This window comes from Tiliqua scincoides, chromosome 3, assembly GCF_035046505.1.
Source record: "Tiliqua scincoides isolate rTilSci1 chromosome 3, rTilSci1.hap2, whole genome shotgun sequence".
In the NCBI taxonomy this organism is placed as follows: Eukaryota; Metazoa; Chordata; class Lepidosauria; order Squamata; family Scincidae; genus Tiliqua; species Tiliqua scincoides.
In genome coordinates this window covers 44,316,309-44,332,881 of record NC_089823.1, presented here as the reverse complement: position 1 = coordinate 44,332,881, position 16,573 = coordinate 44,316,309, and the positions used below count along the sequence as shown (strand labels likewise).

At 43.0% G+C, this 16,573-nt stretch overlaps 1 protein-coding gene across 1 annotated transcript in view; it reads left to right on the top strand.

The window, feature by feature from the left end:
- The first annotated feature begins 422 nt into the window (after positions 1-422).
- The window catches only part of MPZL1 (myelin protein zero like 1), a 41,700-nt gene continuing 25,549 nt past the window's right edge, over positions 423-16,573 (top strand). Inside the window, exon 1 of the mRNA XM_066622632.1 lies at positions 423-557. Coding sequence (XP_066478729.1) covers positions 452-557 — 106 coding nt within the window. The 5' untranslated portion in view covers positions 423-451. The remainder of the gene's footprint in view (positions 558-16,573) is intronic.

Below are 16,573 nucleotides of genomic sequence, written 5' to 3'. Positions count from 1 at the left end.
GGGGAGGCTCTGCCTCACCTGCCTCCCCACCCATCACATGTGGGTTGCGAGTGCTTGAGCGCCTCACACGTTGGCAGCAGCGTTCAAAGGACTCCACGCACCGCACGTCTTACAGACAGTCACAGCATGCCGCATGCAAGCACCTTGGGAGGCCAAGCAACGATGAGCCTCCAGCACCCTGCTCAGCCCCTGCCAAAGCCCCAAAGGTAGCTCTTGGTCACGTGTCCCCTCGCCCCACCCCTTGGATGAATGACAAGGCGAGCCCCCAATGGCGCTCCAGCACCAGGAGCGGGGGCAGAACCTGGCGAAAGGGAGGAATGGGATTCAGGAGGTGTGCGTGACGGACGGCGCCGCGGCTCAATAGGCGGGCGCGGTCCCTCGGCCTTCCCGCCCCCCTCCAACCAAGGGCGGGGGAGGAACAATGGGTGGAAAGGGAGGTGGAGGCAGGAAAATGGCAGCAGCGACGACCGCGGTGTTGGCGGCTCCAACGGCGGCGGGGCCAGGCGGCGCGCGGCGCCCGCAGCTCGCGCTCTTGCTGGCGGCGGTTCTTAGCCTGGGTGAGCGGGGGGGGGGGAGGCGACGGTTCTCGGGGACGAGCCGCTTCGTGGTGTCTGGCTGGCTGTGAGGAGCCTCGGGGGACGACCTGAGGGAGACCGCAGGCGGGCGTGAGAGAGGAGAGACCGCAGTGGGTGATGCGCGGCTGTTGCGCCAGTGGAGCCTCCCTCAGAGTCTGTGAGGCGCGTAAGGCTGCGACCCTCTCCACAGCCACCTGGGAGTAAGTCCATTGACTACAGTGGATTTACTTCTGAGGAGGCACGCATGGGATTGGGCTCTGAGGCTACAACCCTCTGCACACTAACCTGGGAGTAAGTCCATTGACTACAGTGGACTTACTTCTGAGGAGGCACGCATAGGATTGGGCTCTGAGGCTACAATCCTAACCACACTTACCTGGGAGTAAGTCCATTGACTACAGTGGAACTTCTGAGTAGGCATGCATAGGGTTGGTCTCTGAGGCTTGCAACCCTAACCACATTTTCTTGAGAGTAAGCCCCATTGACTATAATGGAACATACTTCTTAGTATGATACATGCATAGGATTGAGCTCTAAAGTGGTCCAGGGTGGGAGATTTCCAGCCTCTTCATGGCTCCTCTCTGTTTGTGATGCAACTGAGGGCCTCCCTTTCCCCCCTCCTTTAAGGAAGATGGGTGTGGGTTACAATGTACGTGTCATGATGGTGGCTGCTGTATGTGTGAATCGCCATTGACTATTATGGAACCTGTGTAGATATGCATAGGATTGGGCTCTCATTTTGTTTATATGGCTCTGCACAGTCAGATATGCATAGATGCTTGCTGAGCAAGGGAAGAAAGAATGGGGGTGGTGGTGGGAGAAATCACTTTGTCCTTGAGCTAGCCTCTCTTTTCTGGTTGGTAGATAAGCGGCAAAGTCCTTGTAGGCTGCTGATAGGAGTGGGAGAGTCTTATCTTTTTTGTGTGTTTTGCTTTGCTTTTAAAAAAATTTCCTGTATCAAAACAAATTACTTCGGAAGCACTGCCCCAAATATAATCTGAGGGTGGATGGGATGAGGAAGTGTGGCCATGAGAATAATCTCACAAACCAGCATGGCAAATAAGGGGTGAGTTAATCGAAGCTGATTTGGAACCTGTAATGGTGGAGTTGTTTTTTTTTTGTGAGCACACAACCAGATTTTATCTATGTGCAAAAACACCATATTCTAGCTATTGCAAATTTTTGGTACTGGAAGCTTTTGGGGTGTTTGAATAGAATCTGAATTTCTTCACTGCATAGGCTCAAAGGCAGCAGCTCAGTTTGTGTTGTCTTACAGCAGTTTTTCACTAAGAGTTGATGTATGAAAACCAATTGGAAAAGTTATTGCATTGCAGCTGGATTTTAGACAACCTGGTCAAATTGAAACCTTCATCCAAAAGTCATGATATCACCAGAGCACTATCCCGTTGTGAACCAACAAGATAGTTTCTAATTGTAGTTCTCTTAACCTATATTCCCTTACCTATGTAAATGGATTTCTTTTTTTTTCAGAACTGCTCTATATTGCCTTGAACATATCCCTATTAGGGCCTGTGTCCACAGTATACAGTATGTAACATAACTAGAATGCAAAATGGTTACTCTCATGGCCATCTACATTTAAAGTCCTATTATTCACAGAAATGGTTGATTTTTGTATCAGTCTTTCTATTCATTAGCTGGGAAGTGGATTTCTGTATGAAGCAGCTGTTTCTACAGAGGTCTGTGCTCTGGGCCTATATTCATCTGGTGTAAAGCTGTACAGTATTATCATCTGGAAGCTGCTTGTTATTCTGCTCTGTTAGAAAGAGGGAAGTGCATGCTATTAAATAGACACTTCCACATAGCTGTTCTCTGGCTTGGCTCAGAATTAGAACCATTTCAAGATGAGCAATTACACAGGCCTACAAAATTGAGGGTCAGAAAAGTTTTTCCCAAACTTTATGGTGGTTTGCTATAAATTTGGGGTGCTGATTCCAAAGATTGCATCCGTTTTGCCCTGTCACATCTAGTTTTGGAGATATAGTATAGCCTCATCAGTGAATGGTTCAAGCAGCTTCCTCATGAGGAAGCTGCTTGAACCATTCACTAAAGAGGCCATGCCGTGTTTCCAAAACTAGATGTGATAGGGCAAAATGGATGACATTTTTGGAATCAGCACCCCAAATATACCCAGGAATTGGTGTAACATTTAAAGAAGCAAAATGTGTGTTGGCCTGTGTTATTGATCTATGAGTTAAGACTCAAACTAAGGAACTAGTTGCATGTGAAGGATGGTTTAGAGTTAGACTTAACCAATATAGCCTTTTACGTATTTGAGCTGTGCTGTCTGATCGACTTGTTTGGTTTCCTTGCTTTTAATATGCTTGTGAGTACCTACACTGGTAAAGGTTTTACTGTTTTTATAATGGAAGCAGTTATTTCAAACAAAATATTTATGTTCTCAGGCTTATTGCTAGTCACAACAAGTTTTGTAAAGCTTGCATATCTGGTGTATTGTTTGTCTGATCAGAATTCAAACTTCTGCCTCAACAAGATCACAGAAAGAGAAATTGCAACTCAAATACTATTGGTATTATTGGGAGTGGTAGTTAGTAAAAGGAAAACAGTTTGTTTGTGGTTTAATGTAATCTCTTGCCCTGAGAAAATGGTTATGAAGTTGGATGGATTGTTCTTTTTGTAGGCAAGGCATGGCATGTGTTGAAATAGATTTGTCATCTCTTAGAAGGTCTTTTGGAGATCACTTTTAGGATTACTAAGCTCCAATACTAGAGTTTAAAAGTCAAATTTTAAACGTTCTTTGCATTCCTGCTTGATATGCTTCAGAATTTAGAGGTCAGTATTATTTCCATAACATGGAAGGGAAATGATGCCACAGAAAAACTGTGATATTTTGAAAGTTAATTTTATTTGCAAAATGGGAGTCATTTTTCTGGGCCTACATTTTAAGGACCAGACCCGTATTATCCTAGTACATGGGTTCTCAAATGCCTTCCCTTTGTAACCCACTTTATCATCTGTGGTGGGTCCTGGGCCTGCCATGACCAAGAAATTGCAGGCAATATGACCTGTGACTCAGAAGCTGCTTCTGGGTCATGCCAAATCACGTTATTGGGTGCATCACTTCCACAAGGCATTCTGGGATGTGGTGCGATGTGACTGGTGATGTGGGTTGCAGGCCAGCACAACCTGGAAGTAGCTTCTGGATAGCACATCATATTGCCTTGCAGCTTCCTGGTCATAGCAGACCCTTGACCCATCAAAAATTGGATTGTGACACATTGATGGGTTGCAACCCAGTTTCAGAAACTGCCAGAGTAGATGTTAACTCATCAGAAACGTAACTAATGGCACAATCCTATCCGGCCTTGTGCTGGTGGAACAAGCACATATGCCAGCACCATGCAGTGTCTGGAGAAGATAAGGTCTCTACAATCAGGCAGAAGGGTGGGGGAGGGTGGAATGGAAGTGAGGAGGGGGCATAACTGGGTGAGGGGAAGGCGGGGTCAATGGCAGTGGCTACTGCCTTATCCTATCCACCATCTTGGGCCTGATTTCCCAACATAGGGCTGCTTGGACTTGCTCCAATGATTTTGCTGGTGAAAGCCCTAATAAGCCCAAAGTGGCTGCTGGGGCTTACCTCAGGGGCAAGGGAAGAATGTTCCCTGTCCTCAGGGAGACCTCCAGCAGCCTCTGTTCTGCACTGGATGCAGTGGAGGCTGCATCAATGCTACTGCATCCCAGCACTGGACTTATTGGTCCACCCATGTTCTGTTCCATGCCATTTGTTTGGAACCATTGTTCCAAACTGTTTGGAACTATTGTTAAAGGCTTCACTCTGAGCCAGCGACCCCTCCCTTCACCCAGAGCAAAATAATCACTTTCAAAGTGATTAGGGGGAAGGGAGGGGTCAGGTCAGGTAGCTTGCTTTGGAGTGAAGCTAAGTGCCTGGAGAAAGAATGATTGATGGTCAGCTGGCTGCCCTCTCACATTAAGGAGGCTATTGTTAAATGACTGTTTTCCTTTAATTTAAAGGGCCCTTCAGAAAAATCATGTTGAGACTTCATATCAGTGGAAAAATCCATGGATTTTTCCATAATCCATGGATCCATGGATTAGGTTATACCTGTAATCACTTGCGTGACTGTCTCTCTACAACAGTAAGAAAAGCAGTTTTTTAAACTGATTTTAAAGGGATGCATTTTTCCCCCTTCTCCAGGGATCAGCATGTTCCTTCTCATCTGCAGTGGCCATTCCTGTTGAGTCAAATCCATATATAACAAGGTTGGACTGGTATTGTTAGTAACTTGATTTAAATTTAATGAAATGAGATCATAACATTTACACACACCGTTTTGGAAGAACAGTAGCATTATTTCCCACTATCTGTTCAATGTATTTTTGGTTTTATAAATCTAGGTTTCCTTCCCCCCTCCCCCAATATCAAATTTGGTAGCTAAATATTTGGAAATCCAGGTAGTATGATAGCTGTTGTTGCTAATTATGTCAAAACTGGAGGAAAGGGAATTTGCTCATAAACCAACAATTGAAACATGTGCATGCATATGCTTGCCTGGTTGGTCTGTCTTTGTATCTGTATATATACAGATGGTTACAGATAGATACAGATATTTACAGATATAGATGGTTGGTCTGTCTTTGTATCTGTATCTTTATTTTTTTATCTGTATAGGCATATAATTTGGGTTGGGCTGTTTTATGTAGTGAGAAGATGATTTTTTTAGTCTGATACTAATTCTGCAAGTTGAGGAACAGTTGGACAGTGGATGTATGCACTGAAAAAGACAATTGTTTCCTTTTTAGCTGGCTAATTATGAGTGTCTGTAGTATGACTGGGTGTCTAGTCATACTACAGTGAGTTAAAAGGGACTTGCTCCTCAGTATTTTTTTCAGTCTGGATGTCTATGTGAAAGAGGTGTATGGGGTTTTAAGGGGAATTGGAAGCATAAGGGATTATTTAATATATAAGATGGTGATGGGACAGGTTAGAGTAAGTAACTGAGGGAGAGTACTTGACATAGAGGGTAAACATGGGAAAGGAAGCTATGCCTTTGAAGTTAGAACTGCATAGTTAGGCAGAGTGATGGAGTGGAAAAAGTGTGAAGCAGCAGGAAGGGGGAGGAAGAGTTAACTTTGAAGTGGAAAGTAGAAGAAATTCAGGAGGCCAGATGGCCTTGGGAAGAAGAAGGGCAGCACCAGAGCTGGAGATAACACACAGGTGCAATTGATGAGATCACACTCTGGAAGAGAAGTACATGCAGGGGTTCTGATTGGACTGATGGCAAAAGTGGACTCAAGTGTATGATTGGTTGAACAGCAATGGGACAAGCATGACTCAGCAAGATTAGGAAATGATGATTGGCGGGTGTGTGTGTGTGTGTGTGTGTGTGTGTGTGTGAGAGAGATAAAGCTGCGCTGAGGCTGAGCTCTTGGTCCCCTCTGGGGTTGGCGAATGCCAAGTAAAAACTCTGAATACAACGATGAAAGGAGTATGTAAGTGTATATAGGCATGTGTAGAGTAGAACTAGTGAGGTTTGTTATTTTCTCTGTAGCTATGTATGTACTGACATCTCCAGTTGCCCTTGAGGAGCCCACTGTATTGGGTGGCAGCTGCTTAAGTTACTAACCTTAGTTACAATAAAGAACTTTTTACTCTGATTCAGGTGGGTGAATGTGTGTTCAAAGGTGGGATTGGATGGCTCAGGAGAACCCAGGGGTTTGCAAGGGCAAGCAGCGAAGGGAGCTGGGGCGACCCAAGCTCTTCACAGTCTATACAACAAATGCCTACAAAGATTATTTATAGTGAAAGCAGGACACAGTAAAGATAGCTTTTTAAAGGAATGATAGCAGTTTGGTGAAGGGAAAGGTTAATTGGTTATATTAAAACTGGTGGTGCAATTTAGAAATACTATACAAGTCTGTGTTGATTCAGGAAAAGCTTCATTGTGAAAAGAAAAGAGACTTCTGACTGTTGATTCTTCACTTGTATGTATGGAAGTCAACAAAAACTTGTCTTACTGTGATTTCGGCTTACGTGGAGGCATTAAGTGATTTAAAATGTCTTGCTTAGTTTGTATTGTGGTTGTGTGCTAGATTAGACTATTCTCCATAATTTTGCAGCAGTACCTTCATAGGCACTGGGTAGTACTTAAAAAATGTAAAGAACTTTCCAATTGATGATGATTTTAACATCACTTCTAACTCTCCATGATGCAACTCCTTATTGAAGAAGTTCCATCTTGTCAGAGGCAAACAGGCTGTTTGCACAAGAAGTTTCTTATACACGACTGACTATATTCATATTATTGAGTTTCTATTAGCAGCTGATCTAGAAGGGGAACTTTTTGCTATTACAATTATACACTTGATAAAAATTATTATGAATGGAATGTAGTCTGTATGGAATGTAGCCTGTATTTCTAAATTGCCTGAAATAAAATGCCTCTTTTTGGAAAATAATTTTACTGGCTAAGAAAAACTTTTATTTGGGGTTTAATTTGATGGAAATCTATACTGTATATATTTTCTAACTGTCCATGGTAGAACAAAGTACAGGTGCAACCTATTCACAGACTTTTTATCTTCAGATTTGTCTCAATGCGAATTGGGTGGGGGGAACTGAAAGGCAACACACCATTGCCTCCTTTGCCCTGTGCTGGCGTCTCACTCAGTTTCAAGGCAGCCCAAAACACTGCAAAAAGGCTCTGCCTCAAACAGGCAGGGAATAGCCCTGGAGCCCTGGAAGAGGTTCCCCTTGTGAAGAAACAGTAAGGCTCCTGGAGCCCCTGAGGCAGCAAAGAGGCTGAAGAGGGGAAGTGGGGGCGGAAAACCTCTGTAGCCAGAACACATGCTGCAAGGTGGAGCAAGCTCTCTCTCTCTCTCTCTCAAGCACACGCACACACACGGATAGGTGCGGTAGTAACAGAGGGGATTGCTTTAAAAAACCCAGGCAGTGTTTGCCCAATCCCCCCCTTCAGACTGAGATGGTGCAGGCTGTCCATGCTTCAGCCTACACAAACAAAATGGCCCAGCAAGCAGGTCTTCCCAGCAAGCCAAAGCATGAGATTTAGGCTAAAATCCTCTCCACACTTTCCTGGGAGTAAGCCCCTTGACTACAATGGGGCTTACTTCTGAGTAGAAATGCATAGGACTGGACTCTTAAAAGCTCAACATCCCACCTGTGAAAGAAGCTGAGAAAGCTGGCAATGGAGAGGGCTGAGTACAGAGCGGAGGAAGGGGAGGTAATTGAGAACAGCTGCCTTAGTTTCCTTCCATCCCCAAGTGTCAGGCTGTAGCATATTTGCGTAATTCTATGCAATTTAGCACAACACGTTTTTCTTAATCACGGTGGGTCAGGGAGCACATAAATAGGCTCCACCTGTATATTCTATTTTGCAGTGAGACGGTCCCCTCACTTAGAATCTTCAAGTCTACTGCTAGCACCACACTTAGACTTGAAGATTCTTGTTGGGGAGATTGTTTAGTTGCATAATAGAGGGCATAATTTGTACTAACATAGATTGTTGCTATATGTGCACATTGTGTTTGCCTTCTCTGGTATCTTTATTCTTGGTGTCTGTTGGGTCTGCTGTCAGGAAAAAAAAGGCTTTGTAATGTGAACTTAGAAACAAAATTGGACCCTACTTTGTGCTTATTTCTATTTAGGAATTCTAGTATTCATAACATAAAATATTTGCTTGGTATCCTGGAATAAGCAGCAATAATTCTATATTCCTTTTGTATGCATTACCGGTAGTTCTGATAAATCTTTCCTTTGGGAAATATCCTTATTTTAAGAGAACCTCTAGGTTTACGATGAAGCTGAAGTGACTTGTTTTTTCTTAACTAAGGTTAAGAAAAATAGTGAACTATCAAACTGTTGGTTCCAAAATGAGGCGAATTGGAGATCATGGGGAGAATTTCCATATGATCATTTAGAAACAAATTCTTGTTCTTAGATGATCAGATCGTGGAGGTCTGCAAGGAACCTGTTTTGTTTGGAAATGAAGGTAACTTAGGGCCAAATCCTATCCAACTTTTGAGCGCTGATGTAGCTATTCCAAGGGGGTGTACACTGCATCCTACAGTGGGGATCAGTCAGGTAGTCTTCCTTAAGGATTGTTTGTTCACTTACCTTGGAGCTGCATTGAGGCTACATCGGGCACTGGAATAATGGATAGGATTGGGCCCTTAAGCTATTGTTTCCATTAGCTGCAACACATCCATTTGGAAGAGGGTAATCTATTTGCATTAGAACTTTGAGAGGTTGAGGGATGCCTTAATATCCTGGTTTGTGAAGAGAACTCAAGAGTTTGGAAATACTATATATTATATATATTTCCATGGCACAAATACCCACGCTGGTCTCTGTGGTTTGGTAGGATAATATGTTTAAAGAAAACACAAAATAGTAATAGTGAACTAAAAACTTATGTTAACCTGTTTAAAAGGTGGGTGTATGCTGTTCATTTTATAGTAGTCTTTTGGTGTTTCATATGAAAGTGTACACCATAAAATATCAGAAGTTCATATTCCAGTGTATATGAAATCATACAGATTATGCCACTGGGATTTAGCACCTTCATAAATTTAACTTCTGAGTAAAGCATATACTTGGTTCTTGTGAAATGGATCATGTTGGATTTCTTTTGAATTTGTGAAATCAAGCTCTGTTGAAAGTTGGGTCATATTGGCTGCTACAGACAGTTCTTTCAATAACTAAGTTTAGGATCATAAGAAGAGCCTTACTGGATCAGGTCAAAGGCCCATCTAGTCGAGCTTCTTGTATCTCATAGTGGCCCACCAGATGCCTCAGGAAGCACACAAGACAACCGGAGACCTGCATCCTTGTGCCTCCCATGCACCTGGCATTCTGAGGTAGCCTACTTCTAAAATCAGGAGGTTGTACATACCTATCATGGCACCCCCCTATTCACTCTGTCCATCTCCTGCATAATTTTGTATGTCTCAATCATGTCCCCTCTCAGGCACCTTTTTTCTAGACTGAAGAGCCCCAAATGCTATAGCTTTTCCTTGTAAGGGAGATGCCCCAGCCCAGTAATCATTTTGGTTGCTCTCTTCTGCACCTTTCCATTTCCACTATATCCTTTTTGAGATGTGGCAACCAGAAGTAGACACAATACTCCAGGGGTGCTTTACCATCTATTTGTACAGTGGTATTGTAATACTAGCTGTTTTATTCTCAATACCTTTTCTAATGATCCCAAGAATGGAATTAACCTTCTTCACTGCTGCCACACATTGGGTCGACCAGCACTCCAAGATCCCTCTCCTGATCCATCACAGACCGCTCAGAACCCATTAGCCTATATGTGAAGTTTTGGTTTTTTGCCCCAGTGTGCACTTACTTACATTGAAACGCATCTGCCATTTTTGTTGCCCATTCTCCCAGTTTGGAGAGATCCTTCTGGAGCTCCTTACAATCCCTTTTTAAATTAAGAAGGTGGCAGAGCAGCTTTTAAACTGAACTCTGAGGGAAAGACAACAGGAGCCAAGGGTCGTCCGGTTCGAGACTCCTCATCCCTATGGAATGAGGATGGGGAGGTTAAAGAACAACAAGGTAGTGAGAGAATAGGAATTGGGAGTGGAAGTATGATGGGAAGTGATCATTATGATGGGAAGTGATTGTCCAGCAGAATGGGAGGCTGCAGGGAGAAAGGAGCAAATAAACAGACCATCTTGGGGGCTCTGTATAAAAGTGCTTTTATACAAATACTTGATGTCTTCAAGCAAAAATGGGGGACCTGGAATGTTTGGTGGCTAGGGAAAACATTGATATAGTGGGCATAATGGAAACCTGGTGGAATGAGGAGAATCAGTGGGATACCGCAATCCCAGGCTATAAACTCTATAGAAGGGACAGAGAGGGGCATGTTGGAGGTAGAGTGGCCATCTGTGTTAAAGAAGGGATAAAGTCCAGCAAAGTAGAGAATGACAGTGGATCTGACTCCACCATAGAACTGCTGTGGATTAAATTACCAGGCTCTAGGAGTGATGTAATACTGAGGGCATGCTATTGTTATCTGGGCCAAATACCTGAAGAGGACCTTGAAATGAGGAAACATTTCAGAAATGAGAGGCCTCTAAGAGAGAGAGGGTTGTAATCATGAGGGACTTCAATTGTCCTCGTATTGGCTGGGTCAATTTGTGCTCTGGTCATGGGAGACCAGATTTCTTGACTTACTACATGACTGTGCTTTAGAGCAGTTAGTCATGGAGCCCACCAGAGAACAGGTGACTCTGGATTTAATATTGTGCGGTATTCAGAATCTGGTTAGAAATGTAAATGTAACTGAACCATTGGGCAAATGTCACACTGATCTTTAAAAAAGAAAAGAGAGGGGACCCAGTTCCAGGTCAGATGGTGGAATACCTCATCAAAGATTAAAATCTTCAAACACATAGACAAACAAGCCTTGCTGAGGGAGAATCTACATGGGTTCTAGTAAGGGCAAGTCGTGCCTCACAAACCTTTTAGTTGGATGTGGGGGAACCTGTGAACGTTATATATCTGGATTTTCAGAAGTCGTTTGACTTGGTCCCTCACCAAAGGCTGCTGAGAAAACTCTAGTCAGGGAATAAGAGGGCAGGTCCTCTCCTGGATTAGGAACTAGTTGAGGACCAGGAAACAGAGAGTGGGTGTCAGTGAGCAATTTTCACAGTGAAGAGTTGAAAAGTGCCTTAAGGATCTGTCCTGGGATTGGTGCTTTTCAACCTGTTCTTAAATGACCTGGAGACAGGGATGGCCAAGTTTGTGGATGGCACCAAACTTTTCTGAGTGGTGAAGACCAGAAGCTTGTAAAAACCAGAAGCTTGTTAAAACCCATTTGGGAAAAAAATTGGGTTTAGGGTCAGCCTTTGTATGTAAATAGCACTGAATCTACTGAACTCAAGTCAGTAAATACTGTAACAAACAACTGAGTTTTGGTATCCATGCGGGAATTGATTGCCCCCCCCCCACACTGATACTAAGGTCCAACTGTATAAGCTAGGATTCACAACTTAAATGTTAAGCTTGATTAATGCAGTCTTTCTAAAATCTCGGGGTTGGATGTTCCATGGATGCTGTCAACACCAACTACCAGTACAGTAAAGAGATGACATCAGATGTCATTATGAAATGTACATGTGGAGTCTCTTGCTTCATTTGTTTAGCATCATTTGAAGTGGAAGCAAATTCTTAATTACATAATGTTTGAGGTGAAAAAATACTCAAATACAAAAGAAGTTTCTGTCTTTGGCCCGAAGTGGAATCAATACAAGTGTATCCTGGTATCCATGGGGCATACGTTCCTGCCCCCTGTGGGTACTGGAAACTGCAGATAAAAGGGAAGCCTATTTCCATGTGCCCCCGCACCCATTACTATTGCGTCAAGTAAAAATGTCTCTTCTTTTACAGACGCTATAAGCATGCAAGCTTATAGAAAGATAAGTGGTGGGCAGGAAGCCTGAACAGTAAGAACACAGGCAGTACATTAAAAGGAAGCCTGTTGCTCTTAACAGGAACAGCTTCCTATTAATAGGAAGTTCAGACCTTTTGCCTGCTTGTCTTTCTATATAAAATTGCATGCTTATAGCATCTGTAAAAGGAAGAGACATCTTTGTTTGGTGTGACAGAAACAAAGGTAATGGGTGCGCAGGACCAGATCTGTGGCTATGGGGGGGGAGGGGGGATTTTTGTAATTTTAGATAGTCTGGAAGTGGCTGTTACCATAGTAGAACAACACAAGTTCCTGGACAAGAAATATGTAAGCTTGGGAAGTGTCGACAAATTATATAAGACAAATTTATTTCAAGATGAGCTGCTGTTCTTAGTAATAAAAAATGTTCTGTGGCATTTTTTCATAGAGAAAAAAAATAACATTTTACATTTATCTTATTCCAACAGATTTCATCAGGCTAACCAGAAATACATAGTTTCTTCTATTTTACACCATCAAATATGCTAACTAATTGTAATGTTTGTGATGAACAGCATCTTGGCCACTAAATCAATGCAGGCCAAATCTCAGGTGGATAAATTGCAGAAATTAGGTACTCCTAATTTTCAGTATATGATGTGCAAGTTTAGAAACCAACCAGGTTCCATTCAGGCTCCCTTTCCTGGCCTATGACAATCCTTGCACTAAAAAAAGGATTTTTGTCTTTTTTTTTTCATAGCATCACTTGAAGCGCAGGTTCTAACTATTAAAACAGTTGCTTGGGTTGCAGGCTAAAAAGAACTAGTCAGTCACTTGAATATTCATATGTTGATATTCATATAACCGTTTTAGAAATTTGTGAAACGACTAACTTGTGTTTCAGTCATAGTTATGTTAAATATTGTGACTGCTTAATTGCCCTGTGGATTGGAAGATGACTGTGGTGTATGTTGGGGATGACTTATTTGGAAATAGTTACTCAAGTGAACTGTGGTTTCCTCTAGAAATTTGATAAGGAGGGTCAGACACACATGTGATCAGACACATGTGTGACACGCCTCCCTGGATTCCTTTCTGTCTTTCTGTGTTAAAAGCCTGTTCAGGATTCATACACTGCCATTGTATTGGCTCTGCTGGAAAAGGCCTACTGGTTCAGACCACAGGTCCATCTAGCCCAGCATTCTATTTTTCGTAGTGACCCACCATCCACCTCTGGGGAACCCACAAGCTGGAGAGAAGGCATGCTTCTCTTCTACTATTTCTTCTCTGCAACTGGTATGCAGTTGCATTCTGTAGCTAAACAGGAGGTATTGTGTAGTCATCATTACCAGTAGCCACTGATAGACCTTGGTGAACTTGTTCAATCCCCTGTTAAATTCTTCTAAGCTAATGGTGGTTACTAAATCTTGTGGCAATGAATTCCACAGACAGGTTATATACTGTGTGGAGACGTACCTTCTTTTCTCTGTCCTGGGTCTCCTGGTAATCAGTTTTGTTGAATGAATACATTCCTGGTTCTGGTATTTTGAGAGATAACTTTTTATCTAGCCACCCTCAGCTGCAACTTCCTTTGAGTCCTTTTAAAATACTGGGTACATTGTCTACCTTCCAGTTCTCTGGCACAGAGATTGATTTAAAGGACAAGTTACACATTTTTGTGCAAAGTAGGGGTGTGTTTTTGTTAAAAACGCATAAAAACACACCACCACCTTTTTGGTGTTTAAGATACTATCCAGAAATTAAAATAGATTACATTACCAGTTAGAAATAATACTATGGCTGCATCTGCTAACAGTATATCACCTACCTAGTACCTTTTTAACCCATATCTGCCAAGCCCACAGGTGTTCACATTTGATCCCTGTTGGGTATATGCAATGTTGGGCAGAAATGGCTTAAAGCGTTTTTAATTAAAATGTACCCTTGGAATAAAAACACATGATACCACAATTTGCTATTTTAATCAAAAAAATTTGGGGAAAAAATCACCAAAAAACATTTCACATTTAAGTTACTTAAGCACTCTTGGGCGGATGCCACCTGGACCTACTGATTTGTTAATCTTTGTTGGTATGCTCTAGAACAGGGGTGTCCAAAGTTTTTGGTAAGAGGACCATATCATCTCTCTGACACTGTGTCGGGGACCAGGGAAAAAAGAATTAATTTACACTTAAAATTTGAATACATTTACATAAATATGCATAAATGAATATATTAAAGATGAACTTATATGAATGAATGAAGAAGGTCTTGCAATAGCTCAAGGCCTATAAAAGGCCTTGCACAAAGCAAGACTGGCCTTTCCTTTTCTGCTGCTACTGCATCACAGACATGAAACAGCAAGCAGTGGAGGAAGCCCTCATCGCACAGCTCACGTGAGAGATCAAACAGTCGCCCTCACGCTGAGAGCAGTTGCATCGGGCCAGTGTGGGCTCCAACAAATCTCCAGAGGGCCAGAGGCTCATTGGAGACTGGGGTATCCTTGACTGCCGCATTGAGAGGCCTTGAGGGCCGCATGTGGCCCCAGGGCTGGGGTTTGGGCACCCCTGCTCTAGAACTGCATTCCTTGTTGCTCCTATTTGACTTATTTCATCACACTCCCTACTGAGGAGATCACTTCAGGCCCAGTTATCTATCTTTCATCTTCTGTTGCTGAAGACAGATGCAAAGAATTGTTCAGCTTCTATGCAATATCCATATCCTCTTTAAGCTTTCCTGTTGTTCCTGTGTAATCTAACTGTCCAACTGCCTCCCTGACAAACTTCTTTCTTTTGATGTATTTAAAAAAGTGTTTGTTTGGTTTGCTGTTTTTAGCCAAGCACTCCTCGTATCCTTTTGTTTCCCCCTTGTTCCACCTCCTCTCAAGGGGGTAGAGCAACATCTTAAAGGATGGGGAGGGATGTGATGGGGCTTCAGGGTATGGTTGGATAGAATAAATAACACATTTACTGTGACAAGTTGTTGCTCAGTGTGGGATTCAGGGATTTTAGTTGTATGGTTTCTTATGGTTCCCAAGATAGTTCTGCAGGCGCCCATCTGTCTTTGGGTTCCACAGGTTTCCTAGCGACCTCACTTTATCCCTGAAGAGAATTCCTTCACTTCAGGTGTACAGCTGGTGGGTTTAGGGGCCTTCTGGGCTTAACTAATGCGACCTGAGTATGATCTTGCACTTGGACTTCGGGATACAAAGAACTGGAAGTAGGTTGAGGCTCCTGGCAGCAGGGGGTTCACCACAGCCTTCTAACCCGTGCCCAGAGACAAGCTGTAGCCAGAGAGGAGCTGCTTCCTTCCTTTCTCACCCATCCTACCTTTTGATTGCTGTAGCATCCATGCGCTTTGCTGTCGTCTTCTGGTTCCTTTTTTATCCCTTTCTGGTTGTGTTTCCCCTCCTTTTGTCTTCTGCCCACTGTCCTGCCTCCAATTCCTCCCCCCTCAGCCCCAGTGTTCTGGCTTATCACCTTGTATTCTGCTGTCTCCTGTCTTGGTTCCTTCAGCCTTCTCCTTTTGGCCTTATACTCTGCTTCTCCTTCTCTTCCATTCTTTGTTTTCTCCCCTGCTCTCAGCTCTCGCCATGCTCACCTCTCTCATTCATTCTGTCCTTCTTTCCTTAATTCCATTTCCTTTCTCTGCACTCTCCCTCCTGTTCCTCCTTGCTCACCTCCCCATCTGCGTTTCTTGCTATTCTTAAATTCCTTGGTCTTCCAAAGCCTTGCCTCATCCTTCTACAGGGGCTGGGGTGGGGTCCCCTGCCTCAGCCTCCTTCCCTTGGCACTCAGCAATCCAATTGCAGAGCTGCTGGGGATAGAAGACCAGCTTCTCTTAGTACCCTGGGCTGCAGCAGGACACTGAGGTGCCTTGAGGCCTCATAGAGCCATATTAATCTCTTCCTAGACTTGGTACTGCCTTTCCTACTGGGCAATATTCATTTTAGTTAGGTTTCTGTTGCAGTTTTAAATAACCTTCATGTATTCTGAAGAGAGTTGATTCTCTTCACTTCCTCTTTCAGCTTCCTTTTCATTTGTCCCCTCATTTTTGAAAAGTCCTTTCTTCTGAAGTCAGATGTTGCACTTCCTTGGAAATCTTTCAGTTAAATGAGGGTTGAACTGGATAGCGTGGTGGTCACAGTTCTCTCTCACTTCAGCAGTACTTGCATCTTCTACTAGGTCCTGGATGTCACATAGAATTGAGTGTAATTTCCTCCCTTCTGGTCAGTTGTAAAACCAACTGCTCCAAGACACAAACATTTAGTATATCTAAACATCTCACTTTGTCATGGCCTGAACACAATTTTACTTGGTCTATATTAGGGTGTTTGAAGCAATTCATTTCTACTTTCTCCTCATGCTTTTCTGATTTTTCTTCAAGTCAAAATCACCCTCAATATTTTGATCAGGATGGTAAGAGCATGTTCCCTGTACTAAATTATTATTGTGGCTGGAAGTAGTAGGCTCAGATGATTCTATGGAGGAGCCCAGTTCCTTAAAGTTTTTGTAATTGGAATCTATACTAGCTTTGATAATAGAAAGCTACAGCATTTCCGATATGCCCCCTTTCTTT